The 24,137-nt window shown below is 41.1% G+C and overlaps 3 protein-coding genes across 8 annotated transcripts in view; 1 reads left to right on the top strand and 2 right to left on the bottom strand.

Annotated features, from left to right (window-relative positions):
• Positions 1-10,491, bottom strand: part of nckap1 (NCK-associated protein 1) — a 37,379-nt gene extending 26,888 nt beyond the window's left edge. For 2 of the 4 annotated variants that reach the window (XM_080450461.1, XM_080450462.1), the window contains exons 1-2: positions 10,198-10,491; positions 1,197-1,214 (exon numbers count right to left, since the gene is read on the bottom strand). In XM_080450461.1, coding sequence (XP_080306587.1) covers positions 1,197-1,214; positions 10,198-10,311 — 132 coding nt within the window. In that variant the 5' untranslated portion in view covers positions 10,312-10,491. The remainder of the gene's footprint in view (positions 1-1,196; positions 1,215-10,197) is intronic. The other 2 variants (XM_080450463.1, XM_080450464.1) reach the window with 1 other exon arrangement.
• A 954-nt stretch (positions 10,492-11,445) lies between these two features.
• Positions 11,446-17,274, top strand: LOC308100224 (dual specificity protein phosphatase 19-like). Of its 3 annotated transcripts, none has more exons than XM_080449192.1 (5): positions 11,446-11,510; positions 14,077-14,313; positions 15,028-15,074; positions 15,665-15,817; positions 16,105-17,274. In XM_080449192.1, the coding sequence occupies exons 2-5, from the start codon at positions 14,082-14,084 to the stop codon at positions 16,285-16,287; spliced, it is 615 nt and encodes a 204-aa protein (XP_080305318.1). In that variant the 5' UTR covers positions 11,446-11,510; positions 14,077-14,081; the 3' UTR covers positions 16,288-17,274. The 3 variants fall into 3 exon arrangements, with proteins under 3 accessions (XP_080305318.1, XP_080305316.1, XP_080305317.1); XM_080449190.1 differs by lacking the exon at positions 11,446-11,510 and adding an exon at positions 11,915-12,062; XM_080449191.1 differs by lacking the exon at positions 11,446-11,510 and adding an exon at positions 11,915-12,062 and having other exon boundaries at positions 14,032-14,313.
• A 736-nt stretch (positions 17,275-18,010) lies between these two features.
• kop (askopos) lies at positions 18,011-23,929 on the bottom strand. The gene is made up of 9 exons (XM_080449026.1): positions 22,893-23,929; positions 22,169-22,305; positions 21,932-22,020; positions 21,333-21,414; positions 20,809-20,947; positions 20,587-20,672; positions 19,885-19,964; positions 19,663-19,765; positions 18,011-18,902 (listed from the first exon to the last, which is right to left on the bottom strand). Exons 1-9 carry the CDS (start codon positions 23,883-23,885, stop codon positions 18,767-18,769), a joined length of 1,845 nt encoding a protein of 614 aa, XP_080305152.1. The 5' UTR covers positions 23,886-23,929; the 3' UTR covers positions 18,011-18,766.
• Between the last annotated feature and the right edge of the window lie 208 nt (positions 23,930-24,137).

Here is a 24,137-nt window from a genome sequence, read left to right as displayed (position 1 = left end):
AACATTGTAGTCTGGGGAGCCAGCATTAAATGTTGATAAGAATAGGTTGAGGAAAGCTAAATCTTAAAATGTGTTATTGTGATAATTACAACTTGTAATAACTAAATGAAATAATAAGGGGTCTCCAGGCAGGCCCCTCAAGGACCTGAGAGAATCCATGTAACCCACTTTGAGAACCAGCAGGGTAGAATGCCCAGAAAGCATATCATCAAGAGGATAGAACTAGATTCTAGACAGTTTGAAAAGTGTGAACAATCCCACACTATTGGTCATAGAACCAGTAAACTGTACCAGGCTGGCTGGCTGGCTTCCATTCTGAAATAGGATTTCTGGATACAATGTTCTTGTGTATTCCTTGCCAATTATTAGCATTACACACAGTTTCACTTGTACTGATTTTTGCACTGGTTGTTGAAAATATATCAAAATGTTAAAACAACCTCCGATTTAGAGCTAGAGCCCCAGCTAAATCCTGCCATGCCCAGCTGCCCTGAACTGAATGGTAACAAGGAATGTAAAGCGTTAACTGACAAGTCATTGATCAATATACAGTTAGTTTGTAAATTGATCCAATTTAGTGTTGCACAATTTAAAAGCAACATGTAATAATTTAGTTTGAAATAAATCTAAGATCCAGTTATCCAGCCAGAGCCAAGTATTCAATTTATTGGGCTCATTGAAATTAAATGTTAATTATTTGGTAACTTTACGAAAGAAATCCCCTGGGCTATAGACGAATCCATAGAGCAGCAATCATAACTGCGGTGTCAAGCGGGTGCCGCTCTGCACCGCGACACCGCAGCTACAGGCAGCGTTCTGTGGATTCGTCTATACAGTGGCCATATGCTTTTGGCATTCACATTTCTACAGCCGTCATCTTTTACGATTTTGTTGTTTTTTTGCATCTGTGCAGAAATGAGAGAATGTTCAATCAAATCAAAATGTTACTTCCAAACAACCTAGAACTGAGAATAATGCTCCATCGCTGGGAGAATTTTTGTTTGCGTTTTCTTTGTGTACTCAAACTGAAAGTGTCCAGTTCTGCTTGCAGCGTTCCAGACTCAAACATGAAACAAAGAAAGAGGAGCAACAGATCAGTGCAGGTAACCAGCAGAGGAGAAGAGCAGGACGTGTAATAAGGAGTTGAGGAAGGGTGAAGGGGGTTTTATCAGTGGAAGGTGATAAACTTTGCAAACCTTCCAAACTTGTCCTTGCTGCATAGGAGAGGGGGGGGAAGCATTGGAACGGAGAGAAGAAAAGACAAATCAAAAACAAGGAGCCTGCCCAGACAAACCACTAGTAGCCCCATTAGTACACCACACACAGACACACACACACACACACACACACACACACAGACACACACTTGCATCACATCTGAGTAATTTGTTGGGGGCAATAGATCTTGTGTTATGTTGTCTCTTAACACAACATGCGTGAGTGAATAACAATACTGTGTAAAACATGTGATCCATTAATACATATTTACTGCATGCGGTCTTGTATTTAACACATGTGGTGTCCTTAACTAGGCACGCACACATAATTACAAAATGCTCATTTTAGGAATGTGGATGGGCTGAAACAACATGGCCAAATATTAAGCTCTCAACTGTCTGCATCTCAACAGTCTGATCTTTAATCATGGCCTTGACTAGTTCCACAATCTTGCCACTGTTTGGCTGCTACATGAGAAATTGTCTGTTGAGTAATAACAAGAGTAGTTGTATTAATCTTGGGTCCAAGGATAAGAGATTACATTCAGAGTTTGAATCCTAATATCACATGTAGGGTAACATGTATTTGCCTATTGTGTCACAGGGTGACAGGAAATAAAATAAAAAACGTGTAAAATCAATTCATTTCACAGCATCTCTTGACTGCTTTTTGCCTTCCCTTATATTGTGTGTGGGTACTTCCAGTATTGATTCTTCAAATATCCCTTACCTACGCACCAAAAACGTACTGGATTTGTGTAGATACAGTATTCCATCTCTAATGTTAGCGTTAAACAGTGAGTCAAACAAGTCCCTGTGTATAGGCGGCCTACAGTGTCATTTTCCTTTGGGTTCAATCCAATGGTTAGGGTGCGGCCAGATTACTACTGGTGATATAATTCACTTTAATGACTGGATGACAAATTCAGCTTTCTGGTCTTTTCGAGGCTATACATTTTCTCTGACAACACTTGGGAGAACCCATTTAGAGATATTTACCACTTTCAAATTGTGGAAACTAAACAGAAGTTTAAAATGTATTTTGAAGATATTGTTTGCATTTAAGTATATCTAAAGCTTGGGTTTGTATTGTAACTTGGGCATGCTTTATTGGTAATGATAAAAAAAAAAAGCTTAAGTAAGAGATCCTACAGTATTGTAGAAAACTCCTCTGCCTGCCTACTCAGTGCTCACCAGTACGTTCACTCCAGAGATCACATCACACCAGTCCTCCATGACCTTCACTGGCTACCAGTCAGACACACAATACATTACAAAAATACTTCTCGCCGCCTACAAGGCCCTAAATAAACAACCTAGTTCACCACTACTTCTCCCACATCTTCCACCACCATGCCCCCTCCCGGGGAATCCAACCTCTTGCAAACTCCCAGGACCAAGCATCAAACATGGGGTGAGAGGGTCTTCTCAGTTGCTGCCAGTGGTGATAGTATAGACCGCCGAAGTCTGACGTCATTTACACATCCTTTGTTTGTCTACCTGGTTCGCAGTTTTCCACCCCCGTTCTGAATCCCATAGACGTATTTAATATCGCGTCAAATAAGAACTGTGTTCCAAAAATAAACAAATGACCCCGGCGTGTTGACTCTTATGGATATGAAGCATCAACTGACGGTGAGAAAACGCTAATGTTACTTCCGCCGAATTAGTTACATTTTCGCCAGAAACAGACTGTATCAAATATAAGTGACTGACTATCATAAACGATACAGAACCTCCTCCCTGACAATAACGCCGACACGCGGTGTTTATTTTTGGACCACAATGCTTATATGAGACGATGCTAAGATGACCCAATGTTATTCTCCATAGAGAAATTACTTCCGCAAACCTGGGGATGAACGAGTGACGTCAGGACTTCGGTGCTCTATATACTGTAAGTATACTGTAAGTATATACTCAAGTATTCCAAATAAAAGTTATATTATAATAAAAGTATATTTAAATTACAAAGTATATTTTCTTTTTTATATCATTGCAGTGCTGTAATGAAAAACATTTCCAAAAAAAATATTTAAAAGAAATTCAGATTTTCAAAATGTTTTGAAAAAAGTGAAAATAGCAGATCTACAAAGCAAGCTCACGACATCCTTAGCTGTGTTCTTCTTAAATGGGAGAGGGGCAAAATAACCAGGGGCATAGCAAACCAACAGAGCACTGCACACATAAGTCTATATTTCTCTAGAAGATTAACAAAACAGCAGTCACCACATGACAGCTAAGCAGACCTCTATTACCTGTCAAGAAGGCCGAAAGAAATAGACTACTAATGCTTTCTATCCATTGTCTTGTGAAAGAGGTGACAATTAAGGCCTTGAAGACGTATGTTAGGTTACATCAATTAATTGCGCAATTATTTAGCAAGGCCCCGATATGCCCTAAAACTGTTTGAAGTTTGAATCAACATACAGGATCAAATGCGATGTGTCTAATCCGAAACTAGGCTATTGCCTAGTTAAACTTGGCATGCTCCATTTGAGCACACCTTTATAGAATATTGAATCAGGTTTTTCCCTGCAGAGGAATTAAATGGCATCCGCCCAGCTGCCATGATGACTCTTACTGAGTGTCAATTACATTGATTTAAATCCTTTAAAAAAAGAGCTTTCGAGTAGCTCTATCTTTGGCCTCATTTAGTATGCCAGGATCTATGAATATGCTATGAATTTGTGGCACACCTTGTGATCCCATTCATGCAATAATCAATGAAATCATCATTCCTACACGTTTAATGCCCCAGAATTTGATAACAACCAAACAGAAAAAACGATTGGGGTAAACACCAAACACACCGTGGTGAAAACAGACGAGCCAGTCACTTTCTCATTGACCAACAAGGCTCTGACCAGTGACATTACACCCCGTCCGAGTCATGTTTCCTGTCACTCCTGTGTCAAACCTGGATCCAGCGAGTGCTATTGCAAAAGACCAGATTTAGTTGTTGAACACAATATTAATGCCTTGGAGACCCGCAGAGCATTAGAAATTGCCAGAATTCTCATGGGTAAGCTTCCAAATATATACAGGTGGAGATGCTGCTCCAAACAAAAGTGGAACTTTTAAATAATGTGAGCCATTTCCAGTGCAGGCATTCCATTTCAAATTCTATCTGTTCCTCAACATCCAAATTGCCTGAACTACTCAAAGACTTTATTGAAATTAAATGGCCCTCCCAAAATTAAGGGGGGGGACTGCCTCAACACAGATTCATCATTGCTTAATGGATTATGGAACCAGTAACATCCTGCATCCAACATATCCTACATGGTTTGTAAATACAAATGTAAAATAATCATCATCATCTCACTCCACTCCACTAGACTAGAGCATTCCACCTGGTTGGCCTGTTCCCTCATTTTCTTCAGGATCCTTGTTGCAAATAAATGTATTAGACAATACCACATCCACCCATGGTGGTCATTTTGTCTAAGTCAATTTATGTGTCTTTAACTAGTAGCAACAAACTGATGGTTCGTACAAAACTATAACTGAACTCACATATGGCTTAAAAGCCTAGACAATATCATGTATTAGTGACCATTAACAACTGCCTCCCAAAGTTAGAAACCATATAGCCAAGTCAGTCATTTGTGATGTCCTAAAATGAATCTTCGTGGAATGGCTGACTCCATTATCTATCACTCAGTCTCTGTGGACCCCCTTGTTCACGTCTCTGTGTGGACCCCTTGGTTCTGTGTCTACCTCCTACAAAATTTTCAAATCAAACATGTGAGGGGATGACAAAAGTCTTCCTCAGGGTGTCGGCTTGACGCCGAAACGTGTCAGTGTATGCCTATGCCTTAATTAATTAAAAAGTACCAGAAGGACTTTGGGGTGCTGGCTATTCTTTCTATTTAGTGAGTCTTCTTGAGTTGTGTTTAAACGGACCGAGTGTGCTCGTTTTTGTTTCTGCGATGAATAGTCTGTCAAACTCCTATCCTTCATATTTTACACAATACTGTAAATAGACTCAGTCTATCACTGCGATGTTGAACTTGCACCAGATTGATATAGCCATACGATCGTCTTTGACCTACATTTTCAGGTTCTTCATTTTACAGTGCAGAAGATCTACCATTACGTTCAACACAACCAAGCTGCATTGGATGCCTTTGTCCTGCATGTGAAATAACAAGACAAGGTCTTGAAATATACATGTAGACGTTGCAGACCAGGCATGACAACATGTTTCAGGTAATTTAGTGATCAAAAGTGAAAGTAGTCTGACAGCAACTAAAGTCTCCGTCAAGCTAATCTTACCTACATTTGGAGTAGTTAATGTAGGCTATTGATGTTTGCACCATGCAGCTGTAATAAACTTAACCCAGACAAGCAGATAGCTACTCTGAAATTACTCTGCTTGGGAGCAAAGAAAACATGGCCAGGACAATGCCAGATTATTAGTCTACAAATACATTCATGAGGGAACGAAGCAGAAAACTATTTGGACTTCGTGAATTGATTTGCAGGTCTCTAACAAGTGCAACATTAATGTACAGAGACGTAGGCCGTGATCAGAAAGGAGAAGCACCTCACAAAATATAATAAAAGGCAATAAAAAAGTAACCAGTTGGACATGTTCTAATGTATCCAGCAGCCAGTGTGTGTGGAACACCCTGTGAGCACATTCATGATTCCTGCAGGATGAATCTTAAATATTTAAGTGGCCCCATGATCTTTCCTCTACAACCCTCAGGTCAAAATGTTAATTTTGCAAACTGATAGCTCATAATCTAATGGACAGGTTGCAGGATGAACCATATTAATGATGACACATAGCCTTTCCTCTTGCGCCACCCTTTGGCCTTTTGGATATAAGGAGCAGCACAGTCTCTTGGGGCAGCTAGTGGGGATATTAGCCTCTTTTTAGTCTTGTTAACAATTGGTTCCATTGTCATAATCAGTCACTGTCAAAATGTGGTCTAATATTTGTCTTTTAGCTGTTATAAATTATTGTTTTTTTTTTTTTTACTTTACAATGTTTTGACAAAGATGAATAATCACCTTGATGGAACCAAATGTTTAAAATACCCTTGTGGTCTCCTAAGTTCAAAACCCTATTGACAAATCAGAGACAGCTGATGGAGGGGCAAAGATGTACAGATGATGAGAAAGACAATGGAAAAGAGGGAAGGGTCACTGCTAGAAGAATAATTTGTGGGACTCAGTGGCTGTATCGGCCAATTCTAGTATACATTTCACTACACTCAAGGTCTTAAAAAATGAAGTACAGTGTGCATTACAAAACCACATTAGATAGTATACTTATGGTAAACGGTGCAGTTCTCTATTCCTACTAAAATGATAGTGAGAAGAGTAATTAGAGTAGGCATATAGACCAAAACATAAATATTCTGTGTCCAATATGTCTTGTTTTCTCTAAACTTATTTTAAACTTCTAAACAATTCATTATTGTTGTATGTTTTATCTTACAATACTGTCTGAAAGCTACAATGAAAATGGATGAACCGATATTGAATTTGTCAAATTATTGATTAGGCTACCATATTTCCCAGCCAACAATATGTCTTATACACATTCATCAGACACATTCTCCTTCACTGTCACACACCCACAGACTCCTTATGTCACTTAACACATTGAATGCCAAAAACGGTCCGGACCGTTTTTGAGGGTCCAAACGAGAAGTGCCGAAAACGGTCCGGACCGTTTTTGACCCAATTCTATTTTTATACATGTGGGCCACGTGGGGCGCTAAAACGAAACTTTGACATCACCCAAGCAGTTTCTGAGAAGAAGAGGCTGGATGTGGCTCCATGTCAAAAATCCTTCCGGTCGGCGTTTTCAATGTTATCTCCTTGATTAAAAGCTTAATATCTCCATTTCTTTTTAATGTGGTGGAAACGAGCCGTTTTCGATCGGCGATCACGCTGCAATGGAGGGTCGCGTTGGAAATATTATTGTTCCAGGCGTTAGTCGGGACCCTCCGCCGTCTCGCACGCACGCTTTGTTTACATGCATTTCCGCGTCGGGGCTTCTCACAGCACGAAATGTATAACGCAAGTGGATGGAAGAAATGCTGGCACTCAACGTATAATATTTTAATAAACCTCTGGCACCCAATGTGTTAAACAAATATAGCTAGAATAAGGTTCAACAACACGCAAATATATTTTCTGTAACATAACTATGGGAGCATATATCATTATGTATTTAACTTAATACCAGCAATCTGTCTGTCTGTCTGTCAGCAGTGGTGGAAAAAGTTCACACATGTTTTACTTAAGTAAAAGTATCAATCTGCAATGTAGGCATACTCTGTTACAAGTAAAAGTCCGGATTTCAAAATGTACTTGAGTAAAAGTACTGTATCAAAAATGTACCAAAAGAAGAAAATACTCATTATGCAGAATGTCCCATTTCACAAGGTTTTCAAATGTATACAAATCTTTTGCATGCATTGTGAGCTTGTAGATCGGCTATTTTCAAATGGCCGAAATGTATAGGGCTGAAGTGGTTGTAATAATAATCCAAATCTACAAAGTAACTTTGTAGCATAAAATTGGCCTCTGAGATGTAGTGGAGTAGAAGTAAAGGTACTGAAAATTGGACATACTCCAGTAAAGTAAAGAATACCTCAAGATTGTACTTAAAGGGCAAGACCACTTTGGTAGAGGTTTGGGTTGTGTAGTTACCTTGCCATGATGTAACTCCAAAGGTGGGCAAGAAATTAAAAAAAAATGCCCCATTGATTAGAAATTGATAATTCAAAATATGCTCCTCATTGACTTACATTGTACGGTAAAACTGCTCTCAAAGTCACTCTTTTAGCACAAAAACGAACGCAAACAAAGTTGATTCAGACAATATAGAACATCACCAAACCCAGTACTGTTTTTTTTTTAAATAAAAATGTCAACTTCCTGTTGATTTTGCCATTTTTAATAAGTAGAAAACCCGGACTGGATCGGCGGATCCGGATCCAGATCTTCAAATAGTAAAATCAACAGGAAGTTGACATTTTTATTTAAAAAAAAAAACAGTACTGGGTTTGGTGATGCTCTATATTGTCTGAATCAGCTATGTTTGGGTTCATTTATGTGCTAAAAGAGTGACTTTGAGAGCTGTTTCACCGTACAATGTAAGTCAATGAGGAGCATATTTTGAATTATCAATTTCTAATCAATGGAGCAATTATTTTTTATTTCTTTCCCACCTTTGGAGTTACATCATGGCAAGGTAACTACACAACCCAAACCTCTACTAAAGTGGTCTTACCCTTTAAGTGCAGTACTTGAGTAAAATACTTAGTTACTTTACACACACCACTGTCTGTCAGTCTGAAAGTGGGACATCACACCCACAACTGAGATTCGAACACCAACAAGCAAACTAATGCTATTTACTAACCCCGTTTGAGGTGAATAAATGCAAAAACATAAATGGTCTGGCGATTCGCGAATAACAGTCAAATTGGCAAATAGGTGGCTATAGCAGCTCTGTTGTGTCAGACTACAGCCCGAGTGAAAATAGCAGATCTACAAACCCACAATGCGCCACACCGCGACTCATTGTTGGCTTATAGATCTGCAATTTTCGGTGCGCGACACCGGCGCACAAGTATGTATAAAACAGGCATACGCCCGAATCCCAGTCAGACCCCAGTGGAGGGCTAACGTTAGTAGCTATACAAGCAGTGTTGCCATGTCCGCTTATTATAAGCGACTTCGGGCTAGTTTTTCTGTAAAGTAGGTTTTAAATATTGGTTAGTTGCGGGTTTTTTGGGCTGGTTTCTAAAGTGTAGTTGCTTATTTAGGCTTGTTTCCTAATGTTGTTTAAACCAGTGGCTCTCAAACATTTTAATGTCAGGGACCCCCAAATTAATGTTTGTCCACGGTCCACGGACCCCCCCCCCCCCCCATCTGAAAATATGTTGCCATGGGACCCCCGTACGTACCAGATTGGTGTTGTTAAAATGTTTTTAAAATATTCCAAATTTGTCACTTTATTCAAATGTTTTGGAAAATAGCAGATCTACAAGCTCACAACGCAACCGGCTATTTTCAAATAGCTAATGCATACATAGCCCTGGTCCAGAGCGTTGCTGAGTTCTTTCTCACTAAACGCTCTGGACCAGGGCTAATGCATACATAGGTTTACAGTGCTCATGTGTTGGTCGCTTCTGTTGGGCTTGTTTTCGTAGACCTAGTTGCTTGTTTCTCTCTCAAAACCTGGCAACGCTGATAGAAACTAAGCTAGCCTTCTCTGTCGCCATTATGAGTCGTTAGCTTTGTAGCTGACTCTACAGCAGGCCTTGACTGACTGACACAATAACCCTCCCTGCGTGCATTAACCAAGCTTATGTGTTGCAACACGAATCTCTCTCCAAAAGACACTCGTCCCATTACATGGGTAACAACAACATTCCCTGGCTTAGTATTTTCTTCTGAATCCAACGGCAACCGTTTAAGCTAACGTAGTAGCTATAACTGGTAGCTAACACTATATTCCGATATTTCAATGAAGAATGCAAACTATATAATATAAAGCCCGAGAGCCAATACTGGAACAGTGACATATCAATTATTTAAAAAAAAATACTAATAATAAAACATACCAAAAAAATACTAATAGACTTAAATCCAAAATGTCATGGATATATATAACTTAACTTCACTGATTTACGCCGAATTTATGCAAGCCTATCGCTCGACAAAAACGTGTATTTTCAATTTCCACAGCTGAAAATACTCTTCATTTGTGTCGAGCGACAGGCTCGTGCGACAAAGTACTCTGTCGCTCGACACAAATGAAGATTAGTCTAAATGATGCCCTCACTACTGTACATCAAAAGCTCTAATATGATAGCCTGCACATAAGGCAGTGTAATCTAAGGGGAGGTACCATCAAACTCGGCTTTGATCAGCTGCATGATATACAATCGAATGTGTAGCAATGTACATATTGAACAGTTAATGTTTGATGCGAAATATTAACCTTTTTTATATTGTACACTCGGGTCAACATCCCGATGCCTCTGTCGTTGAGGATGGTGAGCTTCTCTGCCAGTTTCTGCTGGCTCGGTTGGATCGCTCCCCGAGACGTCGTCATCTTCTGGCTGTTCGATTACAAACCAAAAATGCAATTAAAAAAGATGTCTCAAATATCCGCCGTTGATTGTTAAGTAAAATGGGGGGAAAAATCCGTTGTAGATGTTGTGATTAGATATTTTCGCCCATCTTCGGTTCCATCGGAGAAGAGCGCTTCCTGTACTCCACCCCACTGCCTCCCTAGTTTATTATTGGAATGAGGAGTCGTCCTGCTTTTTCAGAGCGGGTGTTACACTGGCATGTGTTGCCTATCGAATTGGGTGACTCAATAGATTGCTATTTTGCAGACAGCATCTCCAAATCTGAGGCCATGGTTCTCAGCAGGAAACCGATGGATTGTGCACTCCGGGTAGGGAACGAGAATTTGCCCCAGGTGAAGGAGTTTAAGTATTTCGGGGTCTTGTTCACGAGTGAGGGGAGGACGGAGCAGGAGATCAGCCGGAGAATCGAAGCAGCAGGAGCAGTATTGCAGTCGCTGTACTGCACTGTTGTGTTGTGACGAAAAGAGAGCTGAGCCAGAAGGCCAAACAATCTTAGTTCCTACTCTCACCTATGGTCATGAAGTGTGGGTCATGACCGAAAGAATAAGATCACGGATACAAGCGGACAAAATGAGTTTTCTCAGACGGGTGGCTGGCCTCTCCCTTAAAGATAGGGTGAGAAGTTCAGTCACCCGTGAGAGACTCAGAGATGAGCCGCTGCTCCTTGACTTGGAAAGGAGCCAGCTTAGGTGCTACGGGCATCAGGACGGATGCCTCCCTAGCGTCTCCCTACACGTCCAACTAGGAAGAGACCCCGGGGAAGACCAAGGACCAGATGGGGTTTATCTCCACACTGGCCTTGTAACTCCTCGGGATCCCCCTAGTTGCAAATGTTGCTCTGGAAAGGTCCAAGACTGGAAATCTCAGTTGGAACTGTTACCCCCGCGACCCGATTCCGGATAAGCAGTTGAAGATGAATGGATGGTTGAGCAAGAGGCACACATCCTTCGCAGTTTCTAAGCCACCTCCAACATATGCACGCTAACAACACCAAGGAATCATTTATGAGTGCCTTGCATTCATGTGCAAATTGCCAGATAGTGACCTCCTGTGTCATGGAATTCGATAGACCACACATTTTGGTGTAACACGATGCTCTTCCTGCTAATTCATGGAACGACAGCCTCCTGATGCGTTCGTTCCTGCGACCCTGTCGATGGTAAACTTTGGCACGAAGTTGCACTCCAACATCAGTTTCTCGATTTCATTACTCAAATTACACAAAATTGCAATCATTTTTTAAGTTGGGTGATTATGGACCGGATATGGGGACCACACGTTGATATTAGGTGATGTTTGTTTACATTGTCATTGTCCATGGCATGAATAGCTTAAATTATATAAATTCAACACATTGTGCACATTCACATGTGTTCATTTACTGCAATCAGACTTCTGAATTACGCAGTTTAAATGGTGGATAACGGCAACACGTATGAGTTTGGTTCGGTCATGTACAGTAGGAATTTACGAGATTTACAGGGAACACCCGAAGGCACCACGTCAGTCGATGACGATGACGCGACGCTACTTCCGCCTCGGCTGCTGTTCAGTGGTTTGAGTGGAACCAGGCGAACCAGTCTGAGATTTGTTTTACAGTCCATTCTAAAACGGCTAGTTCCATTCCTTGATTCTGATCGGCTGGTTCCCGTTTAGTAGTCGTGATATGAGACTATAATCTACACTTTAGATCAATTTATATCAATCCCAGGTGCGTTCTTTTTATTCACAGTGATCCAGTGTATCTGTAGCTGAACTAGCCCAGGGGAGCGCTTGATTTCCTTACAAACCCCGGCCGTGCGGGGCTTCCAAACACCGCCCGCGCGCATAGGACGGTGACTGAGTGGCTCCGGGCGGGGTTTGTAAAGACAGCAAGCGCCCTCTATTGCCTCTTCAGCAGAGCTGCTTGCCCTCGCAATGTCTCCGTCGCTAATTATAGTTATGCTAGCAGTTTACTTTACACTGATTGATTGATTGAATACTTTATTAACAGTTTGCAAAGACAAGCACAGGGACCTTGTACAGTTCACTACAAGGTCTATTAATAGGATTTTAAACACAAGAAAGCACTATGGCGTGTTTCCATTGGGGTCCTTGTACTCGAAACATTAATGACAGTCTACTCCAGAGGTCTTCAACAGGGGGTCCGCGACCCCTAGGGGGTCCGCGAAATTGTTGTTAGATTAGATTAAAAAATACTAATTATATAAAAAAGAAAATCAAAAATGTCCATTTGTCTTTAAATATTTATGTTTAAAATAAATCATGATTCTGTCCATTTTGAATAGCTTCTATACATGATTATTGTGCAATTGACAGATTGTTGATAGTATTGACATTGGTTCTCTGTTAATAACAAGGTATGTTTATAAATGGCATTGGTACGGACACCCTACTCACTGTACCTTGTATGTACATGTATGTTTAAAATAAAAGCATGAATATATTAATCTGTATTTTAATAGCTTAGTATTGAATGCACAATAACATGGTATGTTTATATATGAAACACAATTTTATACATAATTATACAATATATGTTGTAGCCCCCCCACCCTACGTGGGGGGGGGCACGCTAATGGATGCATAAGGAGAATCATTTCTTTGGTGTTATTAACAACATCCACTCTAAACTCAGAAATAGTTACAAATGAATGGTCCGTGATGGATGAACTGCACTCAAAACCCCTGTTGTGCTCCTTTATGTTGATTCGTTTTGTGTGGATTTTGTCCAGCTTCCATCTTCTCCATCTTCATCCACTTCAAACACATCATAAGAGCTTGTGCTCTTATCACCTGGGTGCTCAAAAAAACTTTCATTAATACGAGACGCTTCTATGTCACGGACCCGTGCACAGAACACACTAAAATGTCTACTTCCTATTTTCTTCATATCAAAATCTTAGCCTGTGCACCAAGAACTGACACAGAAATGTTCCTATCAAACATCAAAATGCATGAATTCAGTATGAAGCAGGCCCTAATTAGTTACCATAATGGACATAATGTGTCCATTATTGTGTCCTATTGGACCTATAGCACACAACAAATGGTTTTGTTATCACAGTCTTGTGGCCCCTGACTTCAAGTCATTTTACAATTGTGGCCCCCTGCCTAATCTAGTTGAATATCCCTGAGGTAGGGGGTCCCTGCTCCATCTCCCCATCAGTTTGGGGGTCCCTGGCCTGAAAATGTTGAAGACCCCTGGTCTACTCTAATATAAACACAAAAACATCATATAAACGAGTAGAAATTGAAAATAAAAATATGTACAGTAAACAGTTCTGGGAGGAGGGGGGGGGGTGGGCACGTTAAGTTCACAGACATAGTAGCTAAATCTGGCTTTAAAACATTATGAATTTCTATCGAATATCTTAGTTTACCTGACCTAACAGTTACGTTTTGTTTCTCTATGATGTGTTTGTTTGGGAAAAGTTCATGTCTAAAACACAGCCTGGCTGAGAGTAAACAAACACTTCAGGAAGTGGCTCTTCCTGGTGGCCGGGAAGTGGAACTACTTTCTTCTAGAAGTAGTTCTTGTAGTGAATTATTAAGAACTGTTTTATGATTTTGTTGGCATATTTGTTACGGTTTTAGAAAAGCAATGCGAGGTCTCAGAACCCAGTAACTAGTTACGGCTGTGTCTAAAGTGGTTTATAAACAATATGATTTTCCTACAGTAGACCATGGTTGGTTTGTGCTTTGTGCTGTTGATGCTGATGCAGATCCGATGCAGTCGCTGGCCCAGCAGATCCAAGGCTTCTCTAAAGACCGGCTGAAGAAACAGTGCACCCATGTGACCACCGTGACCGGGAGACGGCTGTTGGAGAGGAGGACGGACGGAGGAGAAGGACAGGTGGAGGAGGTGGAGGAGATTCAAGAGGGGGCAACTGGATATGGCTTTGTCGAAGACAAAAGTCTTGACCTTCAAGTTGGTATCGTCAGACCTTTTTTACTGTTGTGTAAGTGCTGCGCCTGCTACTACCCTAATACTAGAATTGGCCAGGGCTGCCAACCCTCCTGGATCCTGCAGGAGTCTCCTGGATTTCGACCACATCTCCTTCTGGACCCCTGGATTGTCATTTCTCCTGGATTTCTCCTTCATTTGGTATCAGTCATCAAATCAATTTCTGAAGGCCTACTTTTAGCTTTTTAATGGATGAAATTGTACCCATCATTATCCAATGCTAGTAAAGCAAGCCTGATAAAAGTATCAAACTTACAAAATTCCCCCCCGCTTGGAGAGCACAGTCCAATGTTGGCAGCCCTGCTAATACGCAAGTATATCTCTAATAGTAGTACAAATAAGTAATAGCTTGCATACTACTACTGCAACTGCTGCTGCTGCTGCTACTACTGCACTACTATTACTACTACTAAACCGCATTTTTGAGAGAAAATGGAAATTCTTCAATGAAAAGTGATTAGTGGAGCTATAGGGCATAATATTTATTTTTGGAAAATAGTGGCCTTTGTAAAGTCATGTCAAAAGTCATGTCAAATAAAAAATAAAAAATCTATTTCCACAAAAGTTGTGTCACAATTACGTGGCAACCCCTAAGATTATTCTACAGAAATAATCAAATTAAACTGCAACAAATAATTATAATGATTTAATTGACAGATTTGACTGGCTGTGTTCTAATCTGCCTGTTGTCTCTTGTCTGCTTTATCAGCTTCTCAGGATGTAGCACATGACATTGACACTCTCCTGAGACATAAGGTAAGTATATACTAAAACAATATGATATGATGTTTGTCATGTATTGTCATCGGTTTCTTTTCTTCTTGGTTGCCATTCATCAGTCAATGACCTGGAGATTCCATGACACATGATGACAGTATACCGGTACTCCATCACATGGAGTAAGAGATATCAACATGAAGTCTTTCTTAAAGCTACAATCCATACTGTCCATTGTCTCCTGTCCCGACAGCGATAGATAATTGCAACAATGTCCGAACTACAGCCGAGATGGTGGATCTACGGCTGTCTAACGGCTGTCTTCTTCAAATAACTTTATTGACATTGTCAAGCACTAGGTGTCCTACCCGACACCAGGGTTGGAATTTCTCAACAGATTAGGGAGACCAGACCACCTCCAGGCTCCAACTACTGCAGATGTGCTAGCTATATTGTATTAACATACTTTACCATACAGATTGGTTAAAATAAAATTTTAGTAATTCAAATAAGTCCTGGATTTCAGCTTTAATTTGTTGCCAACATATTAAGAAATACATATATATATATTTTTAGGTTGGACACATATTTTCACAAAGCCCTCATCTCTCTCTCTCTCTCTCTCTCAGGTGTCTCATGTGTTGAATGTGGCCTATGGAGTGATGAAACCTTTCCCAGATCAGTTGGTTTATAAGACAGTCAACATCCTGGACCAACCAGATACTGACATAATTTCTTACCTTGGGGACTGTTGCTCTTTCATAGACCAGGCCTTGGATCAGGTACACACATTAAAGGAGTAGTTCACCCAAAAAAGGACATATTTCCTATCAATTACACACCCCATGAAGCCTCTAATTCAAATTATTGGCTTAGAAATGCGACAAAATTATTAATATTGCTGTTGCGACATGCATTTCATTCTATGCACGTCATTCAATAAGGAAACACTGATGAAAAAAGGGGGTGGAATTGTACAAAGTCTGGAATTAATGCAAACTCACACATACTGTACAAATGTAGACTGATTAATTCTCACACATATTCTCTGTCTCTTTCTCTCTTTCAGAATGGCGTAGCACTAGTCCATTGTAATGCTGGGGTGTCACGCTCATCTTCCATTGTTATTGGCTACCTGATGCTGAGAGAGGGGCTGTCATTTGATGACGCTTACCAGCAGGTGAAACAAGCTAGACCCTCGATTAAGCCCAACCCAGGCTTCTTCCGACAACTACAGAACTACAACCGCTAATCACATGAACCCTAGCATCCTTATTCTGGACATGTCATAATGGGTGAATATTTGGTGAAACTAGGCAAACATTGAGCAAAAATAGCTGATTTTACAAGCTTTCAACATTTCATGTTGCAGCACGTTGTGGTCTTGTAGATCGGCTATGTTTGGCAATGTGATTTGGTGTACAGGTGAAAAATGGGGCCATGTATAGACCCCTGGGGGTGTCTTGGACCTAAGGGGCTTTGGTCAACGAAGTGTATAGGGATTGCAGGAACCTAACTGTGGATTCTGCTACCCACAGACCTACAAACCATGAGTACATGACTGAAAACAACCCTGTTCGACACACACCCTCAGAATTACAAATGCTAAAGAACTACAAGAACCATAGAAATAAATGTACTGTATGAAACTGATATTTCCATTCACACTGTAGCAACACAGTGCTTCCATGTCCGATCTATAAGCTCACAATACGTTGCATGATACGACAACTTGTGAGATTGTAGATTGGATTTTCATTATTTTGTGGGAGAAAAAATACTGATATAGTAAATGACAATGTTTAACGTTTTGTATTGTATTTTGCGGTAATGTGTGTTTTTCACAAAATGCCAAGGCTAATCTGGACTTGTCTCACAGCAGACCAGTGTGCCTCAGCAAACCGTTTGGGAACCAATAAGATGTCATTGTAACAGCGCACTTGTTTGACAGATGAAAGCCAAGCTTTTGGGTACAAAATAAAGTTTGTGACCACACATTGCTTCCCATGCCTTGGTGTAATAAAGTGGTACATAGCCACATACAAATAACACACAAAAGCCAGATATCCCTATGACAGAAGCTGTCTCTCACCCTGAATGTGTGGGGATGACTGATTTATCTTTTGTGCATCGATTACTCTGCATAACAGTTGTGTAGTCACACCTAGCTCTGAGTCCAATTTGTTTGACTCAGCCATCACCTGGTCCTGATCCCACAATCATCCATCTATGTGTTATTGTATCCGTAGCAATAAGTGTTATTGAGTACCCCAGAAAAGTATAGTGGGTGTGAACACAGAAATAAATTGCTGATGACCGGTCTATTAAAAATGAACCTGGTTGCTTGTTTCACTCACATAATCTGGCAACACTGGAGCCAGCTCGCATCGGACTGCAGCTCGGACCAAACCTTTACCCCCCTCTTCACTACCCCACGGCTATACCGGTTGGGACACGACCGAACCTGCTCGGTCATTCTGGGTGTCCAGAGTACAGTATGGCTTTTCTGACAACTTGACCTGCCCGGAGCCATCTGGTTTCACACAGTCTTTACTGCCTCATCTCACTGCTATTATTGGCGTCTTTCCGGCTGCATACATACTTCGAACGTTCCATGTAGCAATGTTGGTGGGTCAGAAGCATTCATGTTGCTAAACAAAATCATTCTATTTCAGAAGAATACTGCTGAAATAATGCTGGTAAAACGCTGCTTATTTAATGTTGCCAGACCATGTTCACTGAGTTTAGTCAATAACAATGCAAGGTGGTAAAAAATGAAATCTCTTACACTATAATTGGCTAATGCACAAGCTATAAGCCCAGAAATGCAAAATACATTTTATGAATTGTGGACAATCCAAAGGAACGTTTTCTCACCGTGTTTGGGAATGCGATAGAATAAAGACATTCTGGGAAGAGGTTAAGTAAGTGTAAGGTTAAAGAAATTGTATCAATGCAATTTAATTGAGCCCAACATCTTTTAATTACATTGTTATCCAAAAGAACAAAATAAGAAGTAACTTATTTCTGGACCAATGTTTGACAGACAAAAGCATTAATGTAAAATTGTAAACAGATCAAGTATTGGCAAATGGTTAAGAGCTGTCCTTATGCTTATCCTTGGAATGGATTACCTACTCTGTTAAAGTAAAACAAGAGACCTAAAACAAATATCCCATTGTTCACTACTTGGAAAGCACAAATTTGAAATGGACACTCGAGTGGAATGGCTCTTGAGGCTTGACAGGTCTACTGTATATTCAGTACTAGGCAGTAGGCACAGCACAGCCGCCTGACACGCGTGGACTGTGTGGTAGAACAATGATGGAAATTCAGACTGAGAACATTTTTTTCCTTAATGACCCCTCCCCCCCCCCATTAATTTGTGTATACGTTGGGCATATGTTGATGTGGTTGTGTCTTTGTTTGTTAAAACAAACTTGGCATTTAAAACTTGCATTTAAGCCACACAACGTGTATATTAAAACAAAAATATAACAAAAGCGCAAACAGAAGAGAAAATCAAAGCCACACGTATATATTAACACAAAAACAATATATAATAGTGCAAACAAAAGAGACAAAACCACACATTAAAACAAAATAATATAGCGCAAACAAAAGAGACAATCAATCGGTCCACATCAATAGAACAAGTGCTTAAATGAAAGTCAAACGCATGTACTGCAGGTTCAAATATATCTGGCCCTGAAATGAACCCATTCTGTACGCTAACGAAAAACAACCGGACTCCGCCGAAAGACGTGTGGGACCGCGGAAAAGCGTGCGCGACTCCCAGAGTTCTGGCCCAGCCACTGATATAGAGACCTCACACCAGTCTTGTGTTCAAATTGCCTTTGGTAGTTTCTGAAAAGGAGGACATATTTGAATTAGAGTAGGACTGTCATCTAACAAAATGTGTTAATTCATCCATTTGAGTGTACAAATGTAACCAAACGAACATATAGTTGTACACACTCAATTAACGTAAAAGGGAAGGATTTTACTGTGTAAATTTATAACCACTTAAACCCTTCAGTAGAGCCAGTGCCGGACTGCCCTATACGCAAACAACGTGGCCACCTTTAGGGCACCACGAGTTGCTAGGGGCCCAAGCAGGCTGCCGTCCAAACTTATGTCTTTGCCGTTTGTTTCTGCTGAATTGAACTGATCGGGGGACAAGTGTTTGTTTTGAGGGCCAGGCAGGAATGTTGTCACTTGTTGTAGGTGCCTTCCTCAGAATTAACACAATTCTGAGGCCAATTACAATATCAATTTGGGAGTCCTTGGTGTGAAAAGGTTTGAGAACCACTGCTCTAATGAACACACACACACAGAGGTACAACTTACCTAGCTTCGGAAACCCATGCCTTTTTTTGTTTCAAAAGAAAAAAAAGCGTGGGGGAACCTTGCAGGAACGGTGGTTTCTAAACCTTGTTATCTCCTAACCAATCAGAGTGCAGAGGGGCGTCGCTCTAAATTTGGTGACGTCAGCGTGTTCCGTGCACAGGCCGGGGGGGACATAGATTGGTGAAGCAATAGGAAGCGGCGCTGGTACCGAGCGCAAGGCTTTGGATCCGCCCTTCAAGACCTTCGATAGGGCTGGCTCCTCCAGTCTACAACTTACCTGACTGTGAGGTCAGATGGATGCTGCCACTGGTGGCCACTTGCAGAATGCCATCCCTGGTTAGCGACATTGTACATCATGTTCTGCAACTCAGCCATTGCACCTCAAGGAAAACAAATACACACATTTTATTAGCTTGACAATGAACATCACCATGAATCATGACCTGGTGGTGAAGTTTCTGGAGGGCAGATAAACATTCGCAAAAAACATTCACCAAACCTTGACTCTCGTCCATGTGTCTTCTGACTGCCCACCCATACTGCTGCTTTACGCGATGGTAATCTGCATTAAAGAAAAACCTGGGAAAACAGAAGCATCTATTTATGAATGGATGTAAGTATATATAATATATACTGTAATTGCATACATTTATAAACAACTGTGCCTGAGAATATTTAAACTTGTAGTTGTATATTATAAGTATAAATATTAGTCGTCTTTACAAATGAACATCATACTTTAGCCACAATTTACACATCATGCCTTATCTGCAACTACAGCACCCTCTAGAGTCTAGAGCAGAGGTTCTCAAACCTTTTCAGGACAGGGTATTTGGCCGCAGACCCCCATCTGCCAGGGGACCCCATACATGATTTGCGTTGTTCAATGTTTCAAAAACATCCCAAATGTCTCATTTGTTCAAAATCTTTTGAAAATAGCAGATCTGCTACTTGTATATGTATATAAGGTTAAAGTGGTTAAATTGATATTGATGCTATACAGTATCGATTGATTGATTGATTGAATACTTTATTAGTCAAAAATGTTAACAGCACGGAGATACAGTAAAACACACAGGCTAAAAGCATAACACAAAAAAGTCCTGGGGATCATTGTGGTCCTATGTGAATTAACCCCCCCTCCCCCCTCCCCACTTTGAGAACCACAGCTCTAGAGGCAACACAGAGCACTGAACACAACCTTTGACTCTGGTCTGTCGCGGTAGTACTGGTGTTCTTGTAAGCTTGTAAATTCTGGCTTGGAACGACCAACACTTCAGACTTCACCTTAAAACAAAAGAGTTAGTAAGTACAGGGAAGGGGGGAGACAAAAACATAAGTAAATAACTATGATACTACCTTGACTGTGTTGGATACATTAGCTCGAGAATGTAAAGTGACAGCTGCATCATCCATACAGTACCTGTACTTTGACAGGGGTATCCTCGAAGCTGGTATCATTGAAGCTGGTCTCCACGGTGACGTCTCCCTCCGCTTTGCCCTGGCAGTCCTGAATCTCCCCTACGCCCGCCCCACAGTCTGCACTCTGCATCACTGTGGCACTTTGGCACAGAGAGAGCAGAAAGCATCAACACTGATTGATTGAATACTTTGTTAACAAGTTTGATTACAGTACGATAGTACAGTCACAAGCAATGCTACATGGATAACACAAAAGGCCCTGGGGGCTCGTTTCCATTGTACTCAATTCATCAGTAAGACATACAAAACAAACAATACATTATCCAAGTCCCACACCAATTCTTGCCCCCTCCCCTTATTTCTGTCCCTAGTATACACCAAATCTCTCACCGAAAATAGACGATCTACAAGCTTGCAACAAGTTTTTAGATCGGCTATTTTGGCAGAATGTTTGCCTATTAAGACATGCCCAGAATAGAGATGCTAGGGTTCAAGTGGTGAACACACACAGAGGTACGATGTTACCTGGCCGTGACATCAGATGGATGCTGCCACTGGTGGCCACTTGCAGCAGATGATTCCTGGTTCTGCTGCTCAGCCATTGGACCTTGAGGAAACACAAACACGAACATTTAACCAGCTTGACAACGGACATCACCAGAGCCTGGTGGTCAACTTGCATTTGGATGGTGGGTAACAAACAGAGCCCGACTGATGCCAGATTTTTGGGTCCGGTCCTGATTTTGGAGTCCTTGACCACCGATTACAGATGTTTTGACAAATATTTTGTCAAAAATTGAAAAAAAAAATCTAATCAATTTGAAAAACTTAGAACTGATTAAAGTTTCTATTTGAGAAGAAATATGAGCAAACAAATACAAATTTACATAAGTAACCACTTAAGCCCTATTCAAAAATGACAAAAATAGCCAACCTACAAGCTCACGACGCGTTGTGAGCTTGTATATCTGCTATTTTTGAAAATGTTCGCCAATAATGATTGGGACACATCGGCTGCATATTTGCTGAAACCGATGTCGTCAAAAAAGTCAAATAATGACCGACATATCTGTTCGGGCTCTAGCAACAAACATTCACTCAAATTGTGGCAATTGTGACCAGACCTTTACTCTCGTCGATGTGTCTTTGGACTTTCTGCACAAACTGTTGCCACGCACACTGAACATCTGCATTGCTGTCAAGGACCACCGACCTGGGAAAAAAACAGCAGCAGAATCTATTATGAATGGATGTAACTATGTAAATATTCTCAGGCATGGTCACCTCTACAAATGTTAAAACATTATATTTTAATCCCAATTTCCACATCATGCCTCGTGTCAAAGAGCCCTGAACACAACCTTTGACTCTGGTTAGTCCTGGTAGCACTGGTAGTCTTGTAAGCTGTGTGTTCATACGAGCTTGATTCTGGCACAGCCTGAGAAGGCTCTGATGATTCCGTCTTCTGGCTTGGAACCACAACTATCTCAGACTTCACCTTATATACAAGAGGAAAAAAAACAACATCGGTAAATAAGTAGGTCTGGACAATATGACTTAAAATCAGTATCATGATTATTTCAAACTTTTGCTAGATTACAATTAATGAACGATTAAAAAAAGTAGTGAAAATAGCAGATCTACAAGCCCACAACAATAGATGGGTTATTTTCCCCCTTTTGGTACGCCACCATTGTACAACAAGTCTAATACAGGGTTAAATGGTTAAACTTTTACTCCTTTCAGTCAACAATTTTGTCCAGTCTAAAAAAAATATTCGTCAATTTGTTTATCCGTTTCAATATATTTTTGGTTAATTGCCTTGCCCTAGCCCTTTAAATATGTATGAAACTACCTTGGCTTTGTTGGATACATTAACCACTTGAACCCCAGCATCCATATTCTGGGGGGAACATTAGCCAAAAATAGCCAATCTACAAGCTCGCAAGGCGTCGTGACTCATTGTGAGCTTGCAGATCGGCTATTTTTGGTGAGCAGATTTGGTTTAGACGGGAAAAAAGCTGTCCAAGTACGTCGCAGATTAGAGGATCAAAATAACGTGACTGCTGCATTATCCATACATACTTGTACTTTAAGAGGGGTATCCTCGAAGCTGCTCTCCTCGAAGCTCGTCTCCACAGTGACCTCTACGTCCTTCAGTTTGCCCTGGCAGTCCTTCATCTCTCCCATGCCCACCACACTCTTCTCGCAGTCTGCGCTCAGCATAGAAGATTCAGACATGGGGTTGCCAATATTCCAGGCATCATCAACAGCACCCTCCAGAGCTTCCATGGTGCCCGCGATGGCCGTCAACGGTGCCCTGCTTACAGTAGAAGAGACGTCGTTCATTGTGAACGAAAGCTGCTGTCGACACACCGCAGATTCCCCCCGAAACACCTTGCTCTCATCCGCCCTGTGAACCGGCGGTCTGGAGGTGGTATGCGCCAGCAGGGGGGACGCAGCTGGCTGAGCGTGGTCCTTGCCTGTTCTCATGGCCTCCAGGTACCTCCTGGAGAAATAAACATCCTCACCAACAGCATTCTGCTCTGGTACAGCACCTTTGATAGTTTTCGACAGGCATTCTCTTCCGTCTCCTCCCACGACGTCTCTTGGTATTGGACACTGATCTTCAACAGGCTTATTTTGGAACCCATTGATATTGACAACCTGGCAGCTCGAGTGGTTGCCAACTCCTGTTGGGCAGGAGCATTTCTTAATGGGGCTTAGGCAAAGGATCTCCTCGACGTCAAAGTCAAAAAAAATTGCAGGGCCGAGGTTTAATGCAACTTTCTCAGATCGATCCGGTGAGCTTTCTAAACCGGGCAGGATGCCACTATATGCAATTGAATCCTTCACACTACTGCTTGAGTTCACAGCTTGTACTGGCCGCTTATTTTTCAGTTCATCTAGTGATGATGGTGGGGAGATGGTTGAAGTGGAGTCTACAAAACAGCCAGAGTCAGGAGAAGCACAAGCTGGAATGCAGATCTTTTTAGCTGGTGTGTCATAAGTGTCATCAAGACCAGAATCATATGATTTCCTCTTTCCAGAGGAAATGTTAACGTTGTGGACAACCATCTTGAAGTTGGTTAACCAACCGTCTGAGAAATCCCTCTGCTGCATCCTCGACTCCTTCTTGCCTTCTTTTCTGGTGTTTTATCTACTGAAATATAATAGAGGGGGAAACAAATTATGATTTGTTAACCACCTGGCATTCCTATTTTGGAAATATCATTGTAGGCAAATTTTTAAAAAAAACTCAAATATCAGTTATTTTTGCTGCACAAGTGCCTGTCTCAAGTGGTTAAAAGAGCATTAAGACCTAAATTG

Source organism: Gymnoscopelus braueri (assembly GCF_963280865.1).
Source record: "Gymnoscopelus braueri genome assembly, chromosome: 14".
Lineage (NCBI taxonomy): Eukaryota > Metazoa > Chordata > Actinopteri > Myctophiformes > Myctophidae > Gymnoscopelus > Gymnoscopelus braueri.
The sequence above is the reverse complement of the archived record's forward strand: the minus strand, read 5'-3'. Positions and strand labels throughout refer to the sequence as shown.

Bases quoted from the DNA above. Each gene is read 5' to 3' on its own strand.
- kop (XM_080449026.1), bottom strand. From the start codon at position 23,885: ATGGTTGTCCACAACGTTAACATTTCCTCTGGAAAGAGGAAATCATAT. The intron at 21,415-21,931 runs GTCTGGTCACAA...TGTTTCCTCAAG, and splicing joins ACACATCGACGAGAGTAAAG to GTCCAATGGCTGAGCAGCAG. The intron at 20,948-21,332 runs GTAACATCGTAC...TCTGTGCCAAAG, and splicing joins CCATCTGATGTCACGGCCAG to TGCCACAGTGATGCAGAGTG.
- LOC308100224 (XM_080449192.1), top strand. From the start codon at position 14,082: ATGCAGTCGCTGGCCCAGCAGATCCAAGGCTTCTCTAAAGACCGGCTG. The intron at 14,314-15,027 runs GTAAGTGCTGCG...CTGCTTTATCAG, and splicing joins CAGACCTTTTTTACTGTTGT to CTTCTCAGGATGTAGCACAT. The intron at 15,075-15,664 runs GTAAGTATATAC...TCTCTCTCTCAG, and splicing joins ACACTCTCCTGAGACATAAG to GTGTCTCATGTGTTGAATGT.